General features: G+C 62.1%; 1 protein-coding gene across 1 annotated transcript in view; it reads right to left on the bottom strand.

Moving 5' to 3' along the window:
* The window catches only part of CPSF1 (cleavage and polyadenylation specific factor 1), a 77,431-nt gene that overhangs the window by 38,460 nt on the left and 19,446 nt on the right, over window positions 1-19,525 (bottom strand). The window contains 10 exon segments of the mRNA XM_065053527.1: window positions 340-481; window positions 2,088-2,204; window positions 4,063-4,152; window positions 5,068-5,148; window positions 5,270-5,344; window positions 5,435-5,526; window positions 6,419-6,470; window positions 7,854-7,976; window positions 16,849-16,936; window positions 19,058-19,386. Of these exon segments, the coding sequence (XP_064909599.1) occupies window positions 340-481; window positions 2,088-2,204; window positions 4,063-4,152; window positions 5,068-5,148; window positions 5,270-5,344; window positions 5,435-5,526; window positions 6,419-6,470; window positions 7,854-7,976; window positions 16,849-16,936; window positions 19,058-19,386 (1,189 nt within the window).

The following is a 19,525-nucleotide window of genomic DNA, read 5'->3' as shown; positions in this document are numbered from 1 at the left end:
TCCCCCCAAAGCACACTTGGGTGTCACCCCAAAGTCCCTTGGGTGTCACCCCAAAGCCCCCTAGGTGTCCCGTGTCCCCCCAAAGCACCCTTGGAGGTCACCCCAAAGTCCCTTGGGTGTCCTCTGTGTCCTCCCAAAGCCCCCTAGGGTGTCACCCCAAAGTCCCTTGGGTGTCCTCTGTGTCCTCCCAAAGCCCCCTAGGGTGTCACCCCAAAGTCCCTTGGGTGTCCCCTGTGTCACCTCAAAGGACCTTTGGGTGTCACCCCAAAGCCCCCTAGGTGTCCCCTGGGTCACCCCAAAGCCCCGGGGTGTCCCCATGCTGTCCCCTGTGTCACCCACCTCCCTCGAGCAGGCGGATGCCGAGCGGTGACACCTGCACGATGTACCGGTTGTCCCCGATGTTCCCGGCGAACACGGTGGGGCCCTGGGTGGCGAAGCCGCTGGTGTCCAGCTCCATGATCTCCTGCCCCGTCTGCAGGATCTGGGGACAAAGGGACACGCTGGGGACAGCCCAGGGACACCGGCCGCACCCCCCGCGTCACCGTCACCCCAAAGCACCCCAGGGTGTCGCCAGGCTGTCCCCTGTGTCACCCCAAAGCCCCCTTGGGTGTCACCCCAAAGGCCCCCAGGTGTCCCTATTGCCATGTCACCCCTTGGCACCATGTGTGTCCCCCCCAGTCATGCCCCTGTCACCGTGTCACCCCTTGCCACTGTGTCATCCCCTGTCACCATGTCACCTCCCATCACCCCCATGTCACTGTCCCATCACCGTGTCATCCCCATCAATCACCTTGTCACTATATCATCCTGCTGTCACCGTGCCAGCCCCCGTCACCCTCCCTGTCACTATGTCACCCTCCTGCCACACTCATGACCCTGTGACCTGTCACCCATCATCCCCCATCACCCTGTCACCACGTCACCCCTTGCCACTGTGCCACCCCTTGTCACCATGTCACCACCCATCACCCCCATGTCACTGTCCCATCACCGTGTTACCCCCATCACCCTGTCACTATATCACCCTCCTGTCACAGTGCCAGCCCCTGCCACCCTCCCTGTCACTATGTCACCCTCCTGCCACACTTATGACCCTGTGACCTGTCACCCGTCACCCCCATCACCCTGTCACCCCTTGCCACTGTGCCACCCCCTGTCACCATGTCACCTCCCATCACCCCCATGTCACTGTCCCATCACCGTGTTACCCCCATCACCCTGTCACTATATCACCCTCCTGTCACAGTGCCAGCCCCTGCCACCCTCCCTGTCACTATGTCACCCTCCTGCCACACTAATGACCCTGTGACATGTCACCCGTCACCCCCATCACCCTGTCACCCCTTGCCACTGTGCCACCCCCTGTTACCATGTCACCTCCCATCACCCCCATGTCACTGTCCCATCACCACGTCACCCTCCCTGTCACTATGTCACCCTCCTGCCACACTCATGACCCTGTGACCTGTCACCCGTCACCCCCATCACCCCTTGCCACTGTGCCACCCCCTGTCACCATGTCACCTCCCATCACCCCCATGTCACTGTCCCATCACCACGTCACCCTCCCTGTCACTATGTCACCCTCCTGCCACACTCATGACCCTGTGACCTGTCACCCATCACCCCCATCACCCTGTCACCCCTTGCCACTGTGCCACCCCCTGTCACCATGTCACCTCCCATCACCCCCATGTCACTGTCCCATCACCGTGTCACCCCCATCACACTGTCACTATATCACCCTCCTGTCACCGTGCCAGCCCCTGCCACCCTCCCTGTCACTATGTCACCCTCCTGCCACACTCATGACCCTGTGACCTGTCACCCATCACCCCCATCACCCTGTCACCCCTTGCCACTGTGCCACCCCCTGTCACCATGTCACCACCCATCACCCCCATGTCACTGTCCCATCACCGTGTCACCCTCCCTGTCACGGTGTCACCCCCGTCACCCCCCATCAGCCTGTCACTGTATCACCCTCCTGTCACCGTGCCAGCCCCCATCACCCTCTCTGTCACTATGTCACCCTCCTGCCACACTCATGACCCTGTGACCTGTCACCCGTCACCGTGTCACCGCACCATGGTGGAGTCCTCACGGCTGAGGATGAGGAAGCCGTGCCGCTTGCCGTCCTCCTCGGGGGACGCGGGGGACGGTGTCTCCTTCTCGCTGTCCTCCCCCGGTGCCGTGTCACTCGGCTGCGGGGACACGCGGTGGCACCCCCGGGGACAGGGATGGGGATGTCCCCGGGGCTTTGGGGACGTCCCTGGGGAGTTTGGGGGACATCTCCGGGTGTTTGGGGACACATCCAAGGAGAGGCTGGGGACATCGTTATGGGGTTTGGGGACACATCCAGGGGAGGGTTTGGGGACACATCCAGGGGAAGGTTTGGGGACATCGCTGGGGAGTTTGGGGATGTCTCTGGGGGGGTTGGGGACATCCCTGGGGACTTGGGGATGTCCCCAGGGGTCTGGGGACATCCGTGGGGGGTTTGGGGATCACCCCAGGGGTCTGGAGACATCTCCAGGGGTTTGGGGACACATCCAGGCGTTTGGGGACATCACTGGGGGGCTTTGGGGATGTCCCCAGGGGTTTGGGGACATCTGTGGGGGTTTGGAGACATCGCTGGGGGGTTTGGGGATGTCTCTGGGGGTTTGGGGACATCCCTGGGGACTTGGGGATGTCCCCAGGGGTTTGGGGACGTCTGTGGGGCGATGACCCTGGGGGTCTCGAGACATCTCCAGGGTTTTGGGGACACATCCAGGGATTTGGGGACATCGCTGGGGGGCTTTGGGGATGTCCCCAGGGGTTTGGGGACATCTGTGGGGGGTTTGGGGATGTCCCCAGGGGTTTGGGGACATCTGTGGGGGTTTGGGGACATAGCTGGGAGGTTTGGGGATGTCTCTGGGGGTTTGGGGACATCCCTGGGGACTTGGGGATGTCCCCTGGGGTTTGGGGACATCTGTGGGGGGATGACGCTGGGGGTCTCGAGACATCTCCAGGGTTTTGGGGACACATCCAGGGGTTTGGGGACATCGCTGGGGGGCTTTAGGGATGTCCCCAGGGGTTTGGGGACATTGCTGGGGGGTTTGGGGACATCCTTGGGGCCTTGGGGACAAACCCAGGCGCTTTGGGGACATCCCTGAGGGGCTCTGGGGACACACCTAGGGGGTGTGGGGACATACTGGGGGAGTGTGGGGACACACCAAGGTGGCTTTGGGGATGTCCCCAGGGGGTTTGGGACACACCAGTGGGGTTTGGGGACATCCCCCAGGGGCTTTGGGGACACCTTGGGGCGTTTGGGGACACCCCGGAGGTTTCAGGACATTCCTGAGGGTTTGGTGACATTGGCAGGGATTTGGGGACAACCCAGGGAGTTGGTGACATCCCCAGTGGATTGGAGATGGCCCTGGGGGGGTTGGGGACATCCTAGAGGGGTTGGGGACATCCTGGAGGGGTTGGGGACACCCCAGAGGTTTCAGGACATCCCTGGGGGTTTGGTGACATCGGCAGGGATTTGGGGACAACCCAGGGAGTTGGTGACATCCCCAAGGGATTGGAGATGGCCCTGGAGGGGTTGGGGACACCCTGGAGGGGTTGGGGACATCCTAGAGGGGTTGGGGACATCCTGGAGGGGTTGGGGACACCCGGAGGTTTCAGGACATCCCTGGGGGTTTGGTGATGTTGCCAGGGATTTGGGGACAACCCAGGGAGTTGGTGACATCCCCAGCGGATTGGAGATGGCCCTGGGGGGGTTGGGGACATCCTAGAGGGGTTGGGGACATCCTGGAGGGGCTGGGGACATCCTGGAGGGGTTGGGGACACCCGAAGGTTTCAGGACATCCCTGGGGGTTTGGTGACGTTGCCAGGGATTTGGGGACAACCCAGAGAGTTGGTGACATCCCCAAGGGATTTGGGATGGCCCTGGAGGGGCTGGGGACACCCTGGAGGGGCTGGGGACATCCCGGAGGGGTTTGGGGACACACTGGTGGTTTCAGTATGTCCACAGGGGTTTGGGGACACCCCAGAGGGTTTGGGGACACCTCGGTCACCCACCTCCTCCCTGCGCTGGGGCGCGATGACCGTCCACATGTCGTGACATCCCGGCAGCTCGAACGTTGTCACCACCTGTGGCCGGACGCTCCTCTGGGGGGACAGCGAGGGGGACACACCGTGGGGCAGGGGACAGGGGTGGCCCTGGGGTGACGGGGTGGCCCTGGGGTGACAGGGTGTCCCGGGGGGGGTACAGGCGGTGCCCAGGCTTGGGGACAGCCCTGGTTTGTCCCCGGCTCTGCTCTGGCGCCGGTACCTGACCTGCCGGTGACACTGAGCCCGGACAGGCCTTGTGCAGCGCGGGGGGGGACGTGGGGACATCCTGGAGGGTTTGGGGACATCCTGGAGGGTTTGGGGACACCCCTGGGGCTTTGGGGATGTCCCTGCTGGGGTTTGGGGACATTCCCAGGAAGTTTGGGGATGTCACTGGGGGATTTTAGGGACATCCCCGGGGGTTTGGGGACACATCAAGGTGGGTTTGGGGATGTACCCGGGGGGTTTGGGGACATCCTGGGGGGTTTGGGGACATCCCGGGGGTGTTTCAGGATGTCCCTGGGGGTTTGGGGACGTTGCCAGGGATCTGGGGACAGCCCAGGGGGTTGGGGACAATCCCAGGGGATCGGGACATGGGGGGGACACAGGGGACATGGGGAAGGGGACACATGGCCCTGTGTCCCTTGTGTCCCCATGGGGTGACCTGAAGGACCCTGTGGTGCCAGTACCTGATCTCCAGTGACACTGCAGGGACAGGGCTCATGTGGCACGGGGGGGACATGGGGACACAGGGGGGGCAGGAGGTGACACAGGGGGGTCATGGGAGGGGCCACAGGGCTCTGCGTGTCCCTTTTGTCCCCATGGGGTGACCTGCAGGACCCTCTGGCAACTGACACCCGACCTGTTGAGGACACTGCTGGGACATGTGGTGCATGGGGGGGACATGGGGGTGACATGGGGGGACATGGGGGGACATGGGGCCCTGTGCCACCGCGGTGTCACCCGTGTCCCCACCTGCAGCACGGTGAGGGCGCCGTTCTTGCCGTAGCCGGAGCACAGGACGATCTCCAGGTCGGGCTCAGGGCTGCTCTGGAACTGGGACCAGTACCAAACCGGTGGGGATGTCACCGAGCCCAGTGTGGGGACAGGGACAGGGAGGGGACAGGGACAGGGAGGGGACAGGGACAGGGAGGGGACAGCGAGGGGACGGTCTCACCTCCTCGGACAGGAAGGCCGGCTCCCCCATGGCCGCGTTGGCGCAGGGCCCGATGTTGAGGATGCTGTCGCACACCTGGGGACACAGAGGGTGACGTGGGGTGACAGGGGTGACAAGGGGGTGACAGGGGGTGACAGGGGGTGACAAGGGGTCCCCCTGCGGTACCTCGAAGGAGAAGGTGGCCAGTTGGGTGCCTGACTGCGCCTCGGAGCCGTAAACCTCAATCTCGTCCACCTCGTCCTGCGCCGCCTGCCCGCCTGGGGATGTCACCTCCTGTCACCTCCCGTCACCTCCTGTCACCCCCTGTCACCTCCTGTCACCCCCCAGCACCCTGCCACCTCCCCATGGCACCCCCAGCCCCCTATCGCCATGTCACCCCTTGGCACCATGTCCCCCCCGCCCAGTCACGCCCCTGTCACTGTGTCACCCCTTGCCACCATGTCACCCCCTGTCACCATGTCACCTCCCATCACCTCCATGTCACTGTCCCATCACTGTGTCACCCTCCCTGCCACGGTGTCACCCCCCATCACCCTGTCACTATGTCACCCTTCTGTCATCGTGCCAGCCCCCATCACCCTCCCTGTCACTATGTCACCCCCCTGACCCTGTGACCTGTCACCTGTCACGCTCATCACCCTATCACGGTGTCACCCCTCCTGTCACCCTCATCATTGTCACCTCCCTGTCACCATGTCACCCTGTCACTGTGTCACCCCCATCACCCTATCACGGTGTCACTCCTCCTGTCACCCCCATCACTGTCATCTCCCTGTCACCATGTCACCCTGTCACTGTGTCACCCCCGTCACCCTATCACGGTGTCACCCCTCCTGTCACCCCCATCACTGTCATCTCCCTGTCACCATGTCACCCTGTCACTGTGTCACCCCCGTCACCCTATCACGGTGTCACCCATCCTGTCACCCCCATCACTGTCACCTCCCTGTCACCATGTCACCCTGTCACCCCCATCACCCTGTCATGGTGTCACCCCTCCTGTCACCCCCATCATTGTCATCTCCCTGTCACCATGTCACCCTGTCACTGTGTCACCCCCATCACCATGTCACCCCCTGTCACCTGTTGTGACCCTGTCACCCCTCCTGTCACCGTGTCCCCCCCGTCCCGGTGTCCCCCTGTCCCCACCTGCCCATGTCCCCGCGGGCTCTGCACGTTTCTTCTTCACGGGGGGCTCCTCCTGGGGGAGGGATTTGGGGGTCCCAGGGTTGGATTTTGAGGACCCAAGGGAGGATATAGGGGGGATTTTGGGGTCCCAGGGGATATTTTTGGGTCCCAGGGGTGGATTTCAGGGGGATTTTAGGGTCCCGGAGGGGGATTTGGGGGGATTTCGGGGTCCCAGGGGCCGTTTTGGGGTCCCAGGGGTGGATTTTGGGTGGATTTGGGGCTGCTGGGGGTGGATTTCGGGGTCCTGGGGGTGGATTTGGGGGACCCGAGGGGATATTTTTGGGTCCCAGGGGTGGATTTGGGGGTCCCAGGGGTGGATTTGGAGGTCCCGGGGGTGGATTTTGGGGACCCAGGGGGCTATTTTAAGGTCCGGGTAATGGATTTTGGGGTCCCAGGGGTGGATTTCGGGGTCCCAGGGGTGTATTTGGGGGACCCAGGGGGATATTTTAGGGTCCCGGGGGTGGATTTTGGGGTCCCAGGTGTGGATTTCGGGGTCCCAGGGGTGGATTTCAGGGTCCCGGGGGTGGATTTTGGGGACCCAGGGGGATATTTTAGGGTCCCGGGGGTGGATTTTGGGGTCCCAGGTGTGGATTTGGGGGTCCCAGGGGTGGATTTTGGGTAGCCAGGGGGATATTTTAGTGTCCGGGGGGGTGGATTTTGGGGTCCCAGGGGTGGATTTCGGGGTCCCAGGGGTGGATTTTGGGGTCCCGTTGGTGGATTTGGGGGACCCAGTGGGATATTTTAGGGTCCGGGGAGTGGATTTTGGGGGTCCCGGGGGTGGATCTGGGGGTCGCAGGGGTGGACTTGGGGGACCCAGGGGGATATTTTAGGGTCTGGGGAGTGGATTTTGGCGTCCCAGGGGTGGATTTGGGGGTCCCGTTGGTTGATTTGGGGGACCCAGGGGGATATTTTAGGGTCCCGGGGGTGGATTTTGGGGTCCCAGGTGTGGATTTTGGGGTCCCAGGGGTGGATTTTGGGTAGCCAGGGGGATATTTTAGTGTCCGGGGGGTGGATTTTGGGGTCCCAGGGGTGGATTTCGGGGTCCCAGGGGTGGATTTTGGGGTCCCGTTAGTGGACTTGGGGGACCCAGTGGGATATTTTAGGGTCCGGGGAGTGGATTTTGGGGGTCCCGGGGGTGGATTTGGGGGTCCCAGGGGTGGACTTGGGGGACCCAGGGGGATATTTTAGGGTCCGGGGGGTGGATTTTGGGGTCCCAGGGGTGGATTTGGGGGTCCCAGGGGTGGATTTTGGGAACCCAGGGGGATATTTTAGGGTCCCGGGGGTGGATTTTGGGGGTCCCGGGCTGGATTTGGGGGACCCAGGGGGATATTTTAGGGTCTGGGGGGGTGGATTTTGGGGTCCCAGGGGTGGATTTGGGGGTGCCCCCCGCTCTCACAGGCCGGTCGTTCCCGTCCCTGCCCGCGGGCGGCGGCTCCTGCAGCTTCTCCGTGTACTTGAGCAGCAGCGAGTTCCCCAACCGGGACCCCAGGAACAGGTACCCGGGCTCCAGCGTCACCATCTGTGGGGACACAGGGACATTGGGGGGACTTTGGGGTCCTGGGGTGGATCTTGGGGTCCTAGGGAGATAGTTTGGGGTCCCAGGGGGACATTTTGAGTGATTTAGGGGTGCCAGGGGGATATTTTGGGGTAGTTCCCCAACCGGGACCCCAGGAACAGGCACCCGGGCTCCAGCGTCACCATCTGTGGGGACACAGGGACATTGGGGGGACTTTGGGGTCCCAGGGTGGGTCTTGGGGTCCCAAGGGGCTATTTTGGGGTCCCAGGGAGGGGATTTGGGGCCCTGGGGGGGTGGATTTTGGGGTCCCAGGGAGGGGTTTGGGATCCCAGGGGGATATTTTGGGGTACCAGGGAGGGGATTTGGGGCCCTGCGGGGCAGATTTTGGGGTCCCAGAAGGAGATTTTGGGGTCCCTAAGGTGGATCTTGGGGTCCCAGGGGAATAGTTTGGGGTCCCAGGGAGGATTTTGGGGCCCCAGGGGGATATTTTGGTGTCCTGGGGTGGATCTTGGGGTCCCAGGGAGATAGTTTGGGGTCCCAGGGGGATATTTTGGGTGCTTTAGGGGTGCCAGGGGGATATTTTGGGGCAGTTCCCCAAACGGGACCCCAGGAACAGGCACCCGGGCTCCAGCGTCACCATCTGTGGGGACACAGGGACATTGGGGGGACTTTGGGGTCCCAGGGTGGGTCTTGGGGTCCCAAGGGGCTATTTTGGGGTCCCAGGGAGGGGATTTGGGGCCCTGGGGGGGTGGATTTTGGGGTCCCAGGGAGGGGTTTGGGATCCCAGGGAGGATATTTTGGGGTCCCTGAGGTGGATCTTGGGGTCCCGGGGGGATATTTTGGGGTCCCAGGGAGAGGATTTGAGGCCCTTGGGGGGGATTTTGGGGCCCCAGGGAGGGCATTTGGGGTTCCAGGGTAATATTTTGGGGTCCTGGGGGTGGATCTTGGGGTCCCAGGGGGATATTTTGGGGTCCCTAAGGTGGATCTTGGGGTCCCAAGGGACTATTTTGAGGTCCTGCGGGTGGATCTTGGGGTCCCAGGGAGGGGATTTGGGGCCCTTGGTGGGGGATTTTGGGGTCCCAGGGAAGGCTTTGGGATCCCAGGGAGGATATTTTGGGGTCCCTGAGGTGGATCTTGGGGTCCCGGGGGGATATTTTGGGGTCCCAGGGAGAGGATTTGAGGCCCTTGGGGGGGATTTTGGGGCCCCACGCAGGACATTTGGGGTCCAAGGGGAATATTTTGGGGTCTTGGGGGTGGATCTTGGGGTCCCAGGGGGATAATTTGGGGTCCCTAAGGTGGATCTTGGGGTCCCAAGGGACTATTTTGAGGTCCTGCGGGTGGATCTTGGGGTCCCAGGGAGGGGATTTGGGGCCCTTGGTGGGGGATTTTGGGGTCCCAGGGAGGGGTTTGGGATCCCAGGGAGGATATTTTGGGGTCCCTGAGGTGGATCTTGGGGTCCCAGGGGGATATTTTGGGGTCCCAGGGAGAGGATTTGAGGCCCTTGGGGGGGATTTTGGGGCCCCAGGGAGGGCATTTGGGGTCCCAGGGCAATATTTTGGGGTCCTGGGGGTAGATCTTGGGGTCCCGGGGGATATTTTGGGGTCCCTAAGGTGGATCTTGGGGTCCCAAGGGACTATTTTGAGGTCCTGCAGGAGGATCTTGGGGTCCCAGGGAGGGGATTTGGGGCCCTTGGTGGGGGATTTTGGGGTCCCAGGGAGGATATTTTTGGGTCCCTGAGGTGGATCTTGGGGTCCCAGGGGGATATTTTGGGGACCCAGGGAGGGGACCTGGGGCCCTGGGGGGTGGATTTTGGGGTCCCAGAAGGAGATTTTGGGGTCCCTAAGGTGGATTTTGGGGTCACAGGGAGGGGTTTGGGATCCCAGGGGGATATTTTGGGGTCCCAGGGAGGGGATTTGGGGCCCTGCGGGGCCGATTTTGGGGTCCCAGAAGGAGATTTTGGGGTCCCTAAGGTGGATCTTGGGGTCCCAGGGGAATAGTTTGGGGTCCCAGGGAGGATTTTGGGGCCCCAGGGGGATATTTTGGTGTCCTGGGGTGGATCTTGGGGTCCCAGGGAGATAGTTTGGGGTCCCAGGGGGACATTTTGGGTGATTTAGGGGTGCCAGGGGGATATTTTGGGGCAGTTCCCCAAACGGGACCCCAGGAACAGGCACCCGGGCTCCAGCGTCACCATCTGTGGGGACACAGGGACATTGGGGGGACTTTGGGGTCCCAGGGTGGGTCTTGGGGTCCCAAGGGGCTATTTTGGGGTCCCAGGGAGGGGATTTGGGGCCCTGGGAGGGTGGATTTTGGGGTCCCAGGGAGTGGTTTGGGATCCCAGGGAGGATATTTTGGGGTCCCTGAGGTGGATCTTGGGGTCCCAGGGGGATATTTTCAGGTCCCAGGGAGAGGATTTGAGGCCCTTGGGGGGGATTTTGGGGTCACAGGGAGGGCATTTGGGGTCGCAGGGGAATATTTTGGGGTCCTGGGGGTAGATCTTGGGGTCCAGAGGGATATTTTGGGGTCCCTAAGGTGGATCTTGGGGTCCCAAGGGACTATTTTGAGGTCCTGCAGGTGGATCTTGGGGTCCCAGGGAGGGGATTTGGGGCCCTTGGTGGGGGATTTTGGGGTCCCAGGGAGGATATTTTGGGGTCCCTGAGGTGGATCTTGGGGTCCCAGGGGGATATTTTGGGGACCCAGGGAGGGGACCTGGGGCCCTGGGGGCTGGATTTTGGGGTCCCAGAAGGAGATTTTGGGGTCCCTAAGGTGGATCTTGGGGTCCCAGGGGAATAGTTTGGGGTCCCAGGGAGGATTTTGGGGCCCCAGGGGGATATTTTGGTGTCCTGGGGTGGATCTTGGGGTCCCAGGGAGATAGTTTGGGGTCCCAGGGGGACATTTTGAGTGATTTAGGGGTGCCAGGGGGATATTTTGGGGTAGTTCCCCAACCGGGACCCCAGGAACAGGCACCCGGGCTCCAGCGTCACCATCTGTGGGGACACAGGGACAATGGGGGGACTTTGGGGTCCCAGGGTGGGTCTTGGGGTCCCAAGGGGCTATTTTGGGGTCCCAGGGAGGGGATTTGAGGCCCTTGGTGGGGGATTTTGGGGTCCCAGGGAGGGGTTTGGGATCCCAGGGAGGATATTTTGGGGTCCATGAGATGGATCTTGGGGTCCCAGGGGGATATTTTGGGGTCCCAGGGAGAGGATTTGAGGCCCTTGGGGGGGATTTTGGGGCCCCAGGGAGGGCATTTGGGGTCCCAAAGGAATATTTTGGGGTCCTGGGGGTGGATCTTGGGGTCCCAGGGGGACATTTTGGGGTCCCTAAGGTGGATCTTGGGGTCCCAAGGGACTATTTTGAGGTCCTGCGGGTGGATTTGGGGTCCCAGGGAGGGGATTTAGGGCCCTTGGTGGGGGATTTTGGGGTCCCAGGGAGGGGTTTGGGATCCCAGGGAGGATATTTTGGGGTCCCTGAGGTGGATCTTGGGGTCCCAAGGGGATATTTTGGGGACCCAGGGAGGGGACCTGGGGCCCTGGGGGCTGGATTTTGGGGTCCCAGAAGGAGATTTTGGGGTCCCTAGGGTGGATTTTGGGGTCACAGGGAGGGGTTTGGGATCCCAGGGGGATATTTTGGGGTCCCAGGGAGGGGATTTGGGGCCCTGCGGGGCAGATTTTGGGGTCCCTAAGGTGGATCTTGGGGTCCCAGGGGAATAGTTTGGGGTCCCAGGGAGGATTTTGGGGCCCCAGGGGGATATTTTGGTGTCCTGGGGTGGATCTTGGGGTCCCAGGGAGATAGTTTGGGGTCCCAGGGGGACATTTTGGGTGATTTAGGGGTGCCAGGGGGATATTTTGGGGCAGTTCCCCAACCGGGACCCCAGGAACAGGCACCCGGGCTCCAGCGTCACCATCTGTGGGGACACAGGGACATTGGGGGGACTTTGGGGTCCCAGGGTGGGTGTTGGGGTCCCAAGGGGCTATTTGGGGTCCCAGGGAGGGGATTTGGGGCCCTGGGAGGGTGGATTTTGGGGTCCCAGGGAGGGGTTTGGGATCCCAGGGAGGATATTTTGGGGTCCATGAGGTGGATCTTGGGGTCCCAGGGGGATATTTTGGGGTCCCAGGGAGAGGATTTGAGGCCCTTGGGGGGGATTTTGGGGCCCCAGGGAGGGCATTTGGGGTCCCAGGGGAATATTTTGGGGTCCTGGGGGTAGATCTTGGGGTCCCGGGGGATATTTTGGGGTCCCTAAGGTGGATCTTGGGGTCCCAAGGTACTATTTTGAGGTCCTGCGGGTAGATCTTGGGGTCCCAGGGAGGGGATTTAGGGCCCCTGGTGGGGGATTTTGGGGTCCCAGGGAGGTGTTTGGGATCCCAGGGAGGATATTTCGGGGTCCCTGAGGTGGATCTTGGGGTCCCAGGGGGATATTTTGGGGACCCAGGGAGGGGACCTGGGGCCCTGGGGGGTGGATTTTGGGGTCCCAGAAGGAGATTTTGGGGTCCCTAAGGTGGATTTTGGGGTCACAGGGAGGGGTTTGGGATCCCAGGGGGATATTTTGGGGTCCCAGGGAGGGGATTTGGGGCCCTGCGGGGCAGATTTTGGGGTCCCAGAAGGAGATTTTGGGGTCCCTAAGGTGGATCTTGGGGTCCCAGGGGAATAGTTTGGGGTCCCAGGGAGGATTTTGGGGCCCCAGGGGGATATTTTGGTGTCCTGGGGTGGATCTTGGGGTCCCAGGGAGATAGTTTGGGGTCCCAGGGGGACATTTTGGGTGATTTAGGGGTGCCAGGGGGATATTTTGGGGCAGTTCCCCAAACGGGACCCCAGGAACAGGCACCCGGGCTCCAGCGTCACCATCTGTGGGGACACAGGGACATTGGGGGGACTTTGGGGTCCCAGGGTGGGTCTTGGGGTCCCAAGGGGCTATTTTGGGGTCCCAGGGAGGCGATTTGGGGCCCTGGGAGGGTGGATTTTGGGGTCCCAGGGAGGGGTTTGGGATGCCAGGGAGGATATTTTGGGGTCCATGAGATGGATCTTGGGGTCCCAGGGGGATATTTTGGGGTCCCAGGGAGAGGATTTGAGGCCCTTGGGGGGGATTTTGGGGCCCCACGCAGGACATTTAGGGACCCAGGGGAATATTTTGGGGTCCTGGGGGTAGATCTTGGGGTCCCGGGGGATATTTTGGGGTCCCTAAGGTGGATCTTGGGGTCCCAAGGGACTATTTTGAGGTCCTGCGGGTGGATCTTGGGGTCCCAGGGAGGGGATTTGGGGCCCTTGGTGGGGGATTTTGGGGTCACAGGGAGGGGTTTGGGATCCCAGGGGGATATTTTGGGGTCCCAGGGAGGGGATTTGGGGCCCTTGGTGGGGGATTTTGGGGTCCCAGGGAGGGGTTTGAGATCCCAGGGAGGATATTTTGGGGTCCCTGAGGTGGATCTTGGGGTGCCAAGAGGATATTTTTGGGACCCAGGGAGGGGACCTGGGGCCCTGGGGGGTGGATTTCGGGGTCCCAGAAGGAGATTTTGGGGTCCCTAAGGTGGATTTTGGGGTCACAGGGAGGGGTTTGGGATCCCAGGGGGATATTTTGGGGTCCCAGGGAGGGGATTTGGGGCCCTGCGGGGCAGATTTTGGGGTCCCAGAAGGAGATTTTGGGGTCCCTAAGGTGGATCTTGGGGTCCCAGGGGAATAGTTTGGGGTCCCAGGGAGGATTTTGGGGCCCCAGGGGGATATTTTGGTGTCCTGGGGTGGATCTTGGGGTCCCAGGGAGATAGTTTGGGGTCCCAGGGGGTCATTTTGGGTGATTTAGGGGTGCCAGGGGGATATTTTGGGGCAGTTCCCCAACCGGGACCCCAGGAACAGGCACCCGGGCTCCAGTGTTACCATCTGTGGGGACACAGGGACATTGGGGGGACTTTGGGGTCCCAGGGTGGGTGTTGGGGTCCCAAGGGGCTATTTTGGGGTCCCAGGGAGGGGATTTGGGGCCCTTGGTGGGGGATTTTGGGGTCCCAGGGAGGATATTTTGGGGTCCCAGGGAGGATATTTTGGGGTCCCTGAGGTGGATCTTGGGGTCCCAGGGGGATATTTTCAGGTCCCAGGGAGAGGATTTGAGGCCCTTGGGGGGGATTTTGGGGTCACAGGGAGGGCATTTGGGGTCGCAGGGGAATATTTTGGGGTCCTGGGGGTAGATCTTGGGGTCCAGAGGGATATTTTGGGGTCCCTAAGGTGGATCTTGGGGTCCCAAGGGACTATTTTGAGGTCCTGCAGGTGGATCTTGGGGTCCCAGGGAGGGGATTTGGGGCCCTTGGTGGGGGATTTTGGGGTCCCAGGGAGGGGTTTGGGATCCCAGGGAGGATATTTTGGGGTCCCTGAGGTGGATCTTGGGGTCCCAGGGGGATATTTTGGGGACCCAGGGAGGGGACCTGGGGCCCTGGGGGCTGGATTTTGGGGTCCCAGAAGGAGATTTTGGGGTCCCTAAGGTGGATCTTGGGGTCCCAGGGGAATAGTTTGGGGTCCCAGGGAGGATTTTGGGGCCCCAGGGGGATATTTTGGTGTCCTGGGGTGGATCTTGGGGTCCCAGGGAGATAGTTTGGGGTCCCAGGGGGACATTTTGAGTGATTTAGGGGTGCCAGGGGGATATTTTGGGGTAGTTCCCCAACCGGGACCCCAGGAACAGGCACCCGGGCTCCAGCGTCACCATCTGTGGGGACACAGGGACATTGGGGGGACTTTGGGGTCCCAGGGTGGGTCTTGGGGTCCCAAGGGGCTATTTTGGGGTCCCAGGGAGGGGATTTGAGGCCCTTGGTGGGGGATTTTGGGGTCCCAGGGAGGGGTTTGGGATCCCAGGGAGGATATTTTGGGGTCCATGAGATGGATCTTGGGGTCCCAGGGGGATATTTTGGGGTCCCAGGGAGAGGATTTGAGGCCCTTGGGGGGGATTTTGGGGCCCCAGGGAGGGCATTTGGGGTCCCAAAGGAATATTTTGGGGTCCTGGGGGTGGATCTTGGGGTCCCAGGGGGACATTTTGGGGTCCCTAAGGTGGATCTTGGGGTCCCAAGGGACTATTTTGAGGTCCTGCGGGTGGATTTGGGGTCCCAGGGAGGGGATTTAGGGCCCTTGGTGGGGGATTTTGGGGTCCCAGGGAGGGGTTTGGGATCCCAGGGAGGATATTTTGGGGTCCCTGAGGTGGATCTTGGGGTCCCAAGGGGATATTTTGGGGACCCAGGGAGGGGACCTGGGGCCCTGGGGGCTGGATTTTGGGGTCCCAGAAGGAGATTTTGGGGTCCCTAGGGTGGATTTTGGGGTCACAGGGAGGGGTTTGGGATCCCAGGGGGATATTTTGGGGTCCCAGGGAGGGGATTTGGGGCCCTGCGGGGCAGATTTTGGGGTCCCTAAGGTGGATCTTGGGGTCCCAGGGGAATAGTTTGGGGTCCCAGGGAGGATTTTGGGCCCCAGGGGGATATTTTGGTGTCCTGGGGTGGATCTTGGGGTCCCAGGGAGATAGTTTGGGGTCCCAGGGGGACATTTTGGGTGCTTTAGGGGTGCCAGGGGGATATTTTGGGGCAGTTCCCCAACCGGGACCCCAGGAACAGGCACCCGGGCTCCAGCGTCACCATCTGTGGGGACACAGGGACATTGGGGGGACTTTGGGGTCCCAGGGTGGGTGTTGGGGTCCCAAGGGGCTATTTGGGGTCCCAGGGAGGGGATTTGGGGCCCTGGGGGGGTGGATTTTGGGGTCCCAGGGAGGGGTTTGGGATCCCAGGGAGGATTATTTTGGGGTCCCTGAGGTGGATCTTGGGGTCCCAGGGGGATATTTTCAGGTCCCAGGGAGAGGATTTGAGGCCTTGGGGGGGATTTTGGGGCCCCAGGGAGGGCATTTGGGGTCCCAGGGGAATATTTTGGGGTCCTGGGGGTAGATCTTGGGGTCCGGGGGATATTTTGGGGTCCCTAAGGTGGATCTTGGGGTCCCAAGGGACTATTTTGAGGTCCTGCGGGTGGATCTTGGGGTCCCAGGGAGGGGATTTGGGGCCCTTGGTGGGGGATTTTGGGGTCCCAGGGAGGGGTTTGGGATCCAGGGAGGATATTTTGGGGTCCCTGAGGTGGATCTTGGGGTCCCAGGGGGATATTTTGGGGACCCAGGGAGGGGACCTGGGGCCCTGGGGGGTGATTTTGGGGTCCCAGAAGGAGATTTTGGGGTCCCTAAGGTGGATCTTGGGGTCCCAGGGGAATAGTTTGGGGTCCCAGGGAGGATTTTGGGGCCCCAGGGGGATATTTTGGTGTCCTGGGGTGGATCTTGGGGTCCCAGGGAGATAGTTTGGGGTCCCAGGGGGACATTTTGGGTGATTTAGGGGTGCCAGGGGGATATTTTGGGGCAGTTCCCCAAACGGGACCCCAGGAACAGGCACCCGGGCTCCAGCGTCACCATCTGTGGGGACACAGGGACATTGGGGGGACTTTGGGGTCCCAGGGTGGGTCTTGGGGTCCCAAGGGGCTATTTTGGGGTCCCAGGGAGGGGATTTGGGATCCCAGGGAGGATATTTTGGGGTCCCTAAGGTGGATCTTGGGGTCCCAAGGGACTATTTTGAGGTCCTGCGGGTGGATCTTGGGGTCCCAGGGAGGGGATTTGGGGCCCCAGGGAGGGGATTTAGGGCCCTTGGTGGGGGATTTTGGGGTCCCAGGGAGGGGTTTGGGATCCCATGGAGGATATTTTGGGGTCCCTGAGGTGGATCTTGGGGTGCCAGGAGGATATTTTGGGGCAGTTCCCCAAACGGGACTCCAGGAACAGGCACCCGGGCCCCCAGTGTCACCGGTGTGCGGGGCCAGCGGGTGACAGGGGGTGACAGGGGGTGACAGACAGGGACACGGGGGGGTCCCGTGTCCCTGTGTCCCCAGTCCTTACGCAGGTGGTGAGGACGCTGGCGGCCGCCTTGTCGAAGTGGAAGGAGCGGACGCTGCGCATCCCGTCGGTGATCAGCGTCAGGACGTAGCTGGGGACAGAGGGACACAATGGGGACACTGGGACATGCTGGGGACACTGGGACATGCTGGGGACACGGGGGATGTGGTGGGGACACAGGGACAGCCGCAGTTGGGATGGAAAGGACACTTGTGGTGGGGACACGGTGGAGACAGAAGGGGCACATGTGGTGGGGACACAGGGGACACAGTGGGGATACCCACGGTGGGGACAGAAGGGACATCTGTGGTGGGGACACAGGGGACACCCACAGCGGGGACACTGTGGGGACAGAGGGGACACCCATGGTGGGGACCCAGGGGATGGATGTGATAGGGACAGAGGGGACATGGTGGGGACAGAGGGGACACCCATGGTGGGGACCCAGGGGATGGATGTGATGGGGACAGAGGGGACATGGTGGGGACAGAGGGGACACCCATGGTGGGGACCCAGGGGATGGATGTGATGGGGACAGAGGGGACGTGGTGGGGACAGAGGGGACACCTGCAGTGGGGACAAGGGGGACACCCATGGTGGGGACATGGGGGATGGATGCAGTGGGGACACAGGGGACGTGGTGGGGACAGAGGGGACACCCATGGTGGGGACCCGGGGGATGGATGTGATGGGGACAGAGGGGACGTGGTGGGGACAGAGGGGACACCTGCAGTGGGGACAAGGGGGACACCCATGGTGGGGACATGGGGGATGGATGCAGTGGGGACACAGGGGACGTGGTGGGGACAGAGGGGACACCCATGGTGGGGACCCGGGGGATGGATGTGATGGGGACAGAGGGGACGTGGTGGGGACAGAGGGGACACCTGTGGTGGGGACAAGGGGGACACCCATGGTGGGGACAGCAGGGACGGATGCAGTGGGGACACAGGGGACGTGGTGGGGACAGAGGGGACACCCATGGTGGGGACCCAGGGGATGGATGTGATGGGGACAGAGGGGACGTGGTGGGGACAGAGGGGACACCTGTGGTGGGGACAAGGGGGACACCCATGGTGGGGACAGCAGGGACGGATGCAGTGGGGACACAGGGGACGTGGTGGGGACAGAGGGGACACCCATGGTGGGGACCCAGGGGATGGATGTGATGGGGACAGAGGGGACATGGTGGGGACAGAGGGGACACCCATGGTGGGGACCCAGGGGATGGATGTGATGGGGACAGAGGGGACACGGTGGGGACAGAGGGGACACCCATGTTGGGGACCCAGGGGATGGATGTGATAGGGACAGAGGGGACGTGGTGGGGACAGAGGGGACACCCATGGTGGGGACCCAGGGGATGGATGTGATGGGGACAGAGGGGACGTGGTGGGGACAGAGGGGACACCCATGGTGGGGACCCAGGGGATGGATGTGATGGGGACAGAGGGGACACGGTGGCAACAGAGGGGACACCTGCAGTGGGGGACAAGGGGGACACCCATGGTGGGGACATGGGGGATGGATGCAGTGGGGACACAGGGGACAGAGGGGATGTGGTGGGGACAGAGGGGACACCCATGGTGGGGACCCAGGGGATGGATGTGATAGGGACAGAGGGGACGTGGTGGGGACAGAGGGGACATCCATGGTGGGGACCCAGGGGATGGATGTGATGGGGACAGAGGGGACATGGTGGGGACAGAGGGGACACCCATGGTGGGGACCCAGGGGATGGATGTGATAGGGACAGAGGGGACGTGGTGGGGACAGAGGGGACATCCATGGTGGGGACCCAGGGGATGGATGTGATGGGGACAGAGGGGACACGGTGGCAACAGAGGGGACACCTGTGGTGGGGACAAGGGGGACACCCATGGTGGGGACATGGGGGATGGATGCAGTGGGGACACAGGGGGACAGAGGGGACGTGGTGGGGACAGAGGGGACACCCATGGTGGGGACCCAGGGGATGGATGTGATGGGGACAGAGGGGACGTGGTGGGGACAGAGGGGACACCCATGGTGGGGACCCAGGGGATGGATGTGATGGGGACAGAGGGGGACATGGTGGCAACAGAGGGGACACCTGCAGTGGGGACAAGGGGGACACCCATGGTGGGGACATGGGGGATGGATGCAGTGGGGACACAGGGGACGTGGTGGGGACAGAGGGGACGTGGTGGGGACACGGTGGGGCTGCCCTTACATCTCGCCCCCTTTGAGCGAGATGACCATCTTGTCATAGGAGATGAAGGTGGCCTGGGCACAGTCCAGCGTCATCCGCACCCCCTCCTGCACCCCTGGGGACACAGCGTCACACTCCCCAACCAACCCAAACCAACCCCAACCAACCCAAACCAACCCAAACCAACCCCAAAACAACCCCAAACCAACCAAACCAACCAAAACCAACCCCAAAACAACCCAAACCAACCCCAAACCAACCCAAACCAACCCAAACCAACCCCAAACCAACCCAAACCAACCCCAAACGAACCCAAACCAACCCAAACCACCCCAAACCAACCCCAAACAAACCCCAAACCAACCCAAACCACCCCAAACCAACCCAAACCAACCCAAACCAACCCAAACCAACCCCAACAAACCCCAAACCAACCCCAAACCAACCCCAAACCAACCCCAAACCAACCCCAAAACAACCTAAAACAAC

Source organism: Columba livia, chromosome 2 (genome assembly GCF_036013475.1).
Source record: "Columba livia isolate bColLiv1 breed racing homer chromosome 2, bColLiv1.pat.W.v2, whole genome shotgun sequence".
NCBI classification, from domain to species: Eukaryota; Metazoa; Chordata; class Aves; order Columbiformes; family Columbidae; genus Columba; species Columba livia.
Note: the sequence above shows the minus strand (reverse complement) of the source record. Positions and strands in the feature narration are given on the sequence as shown.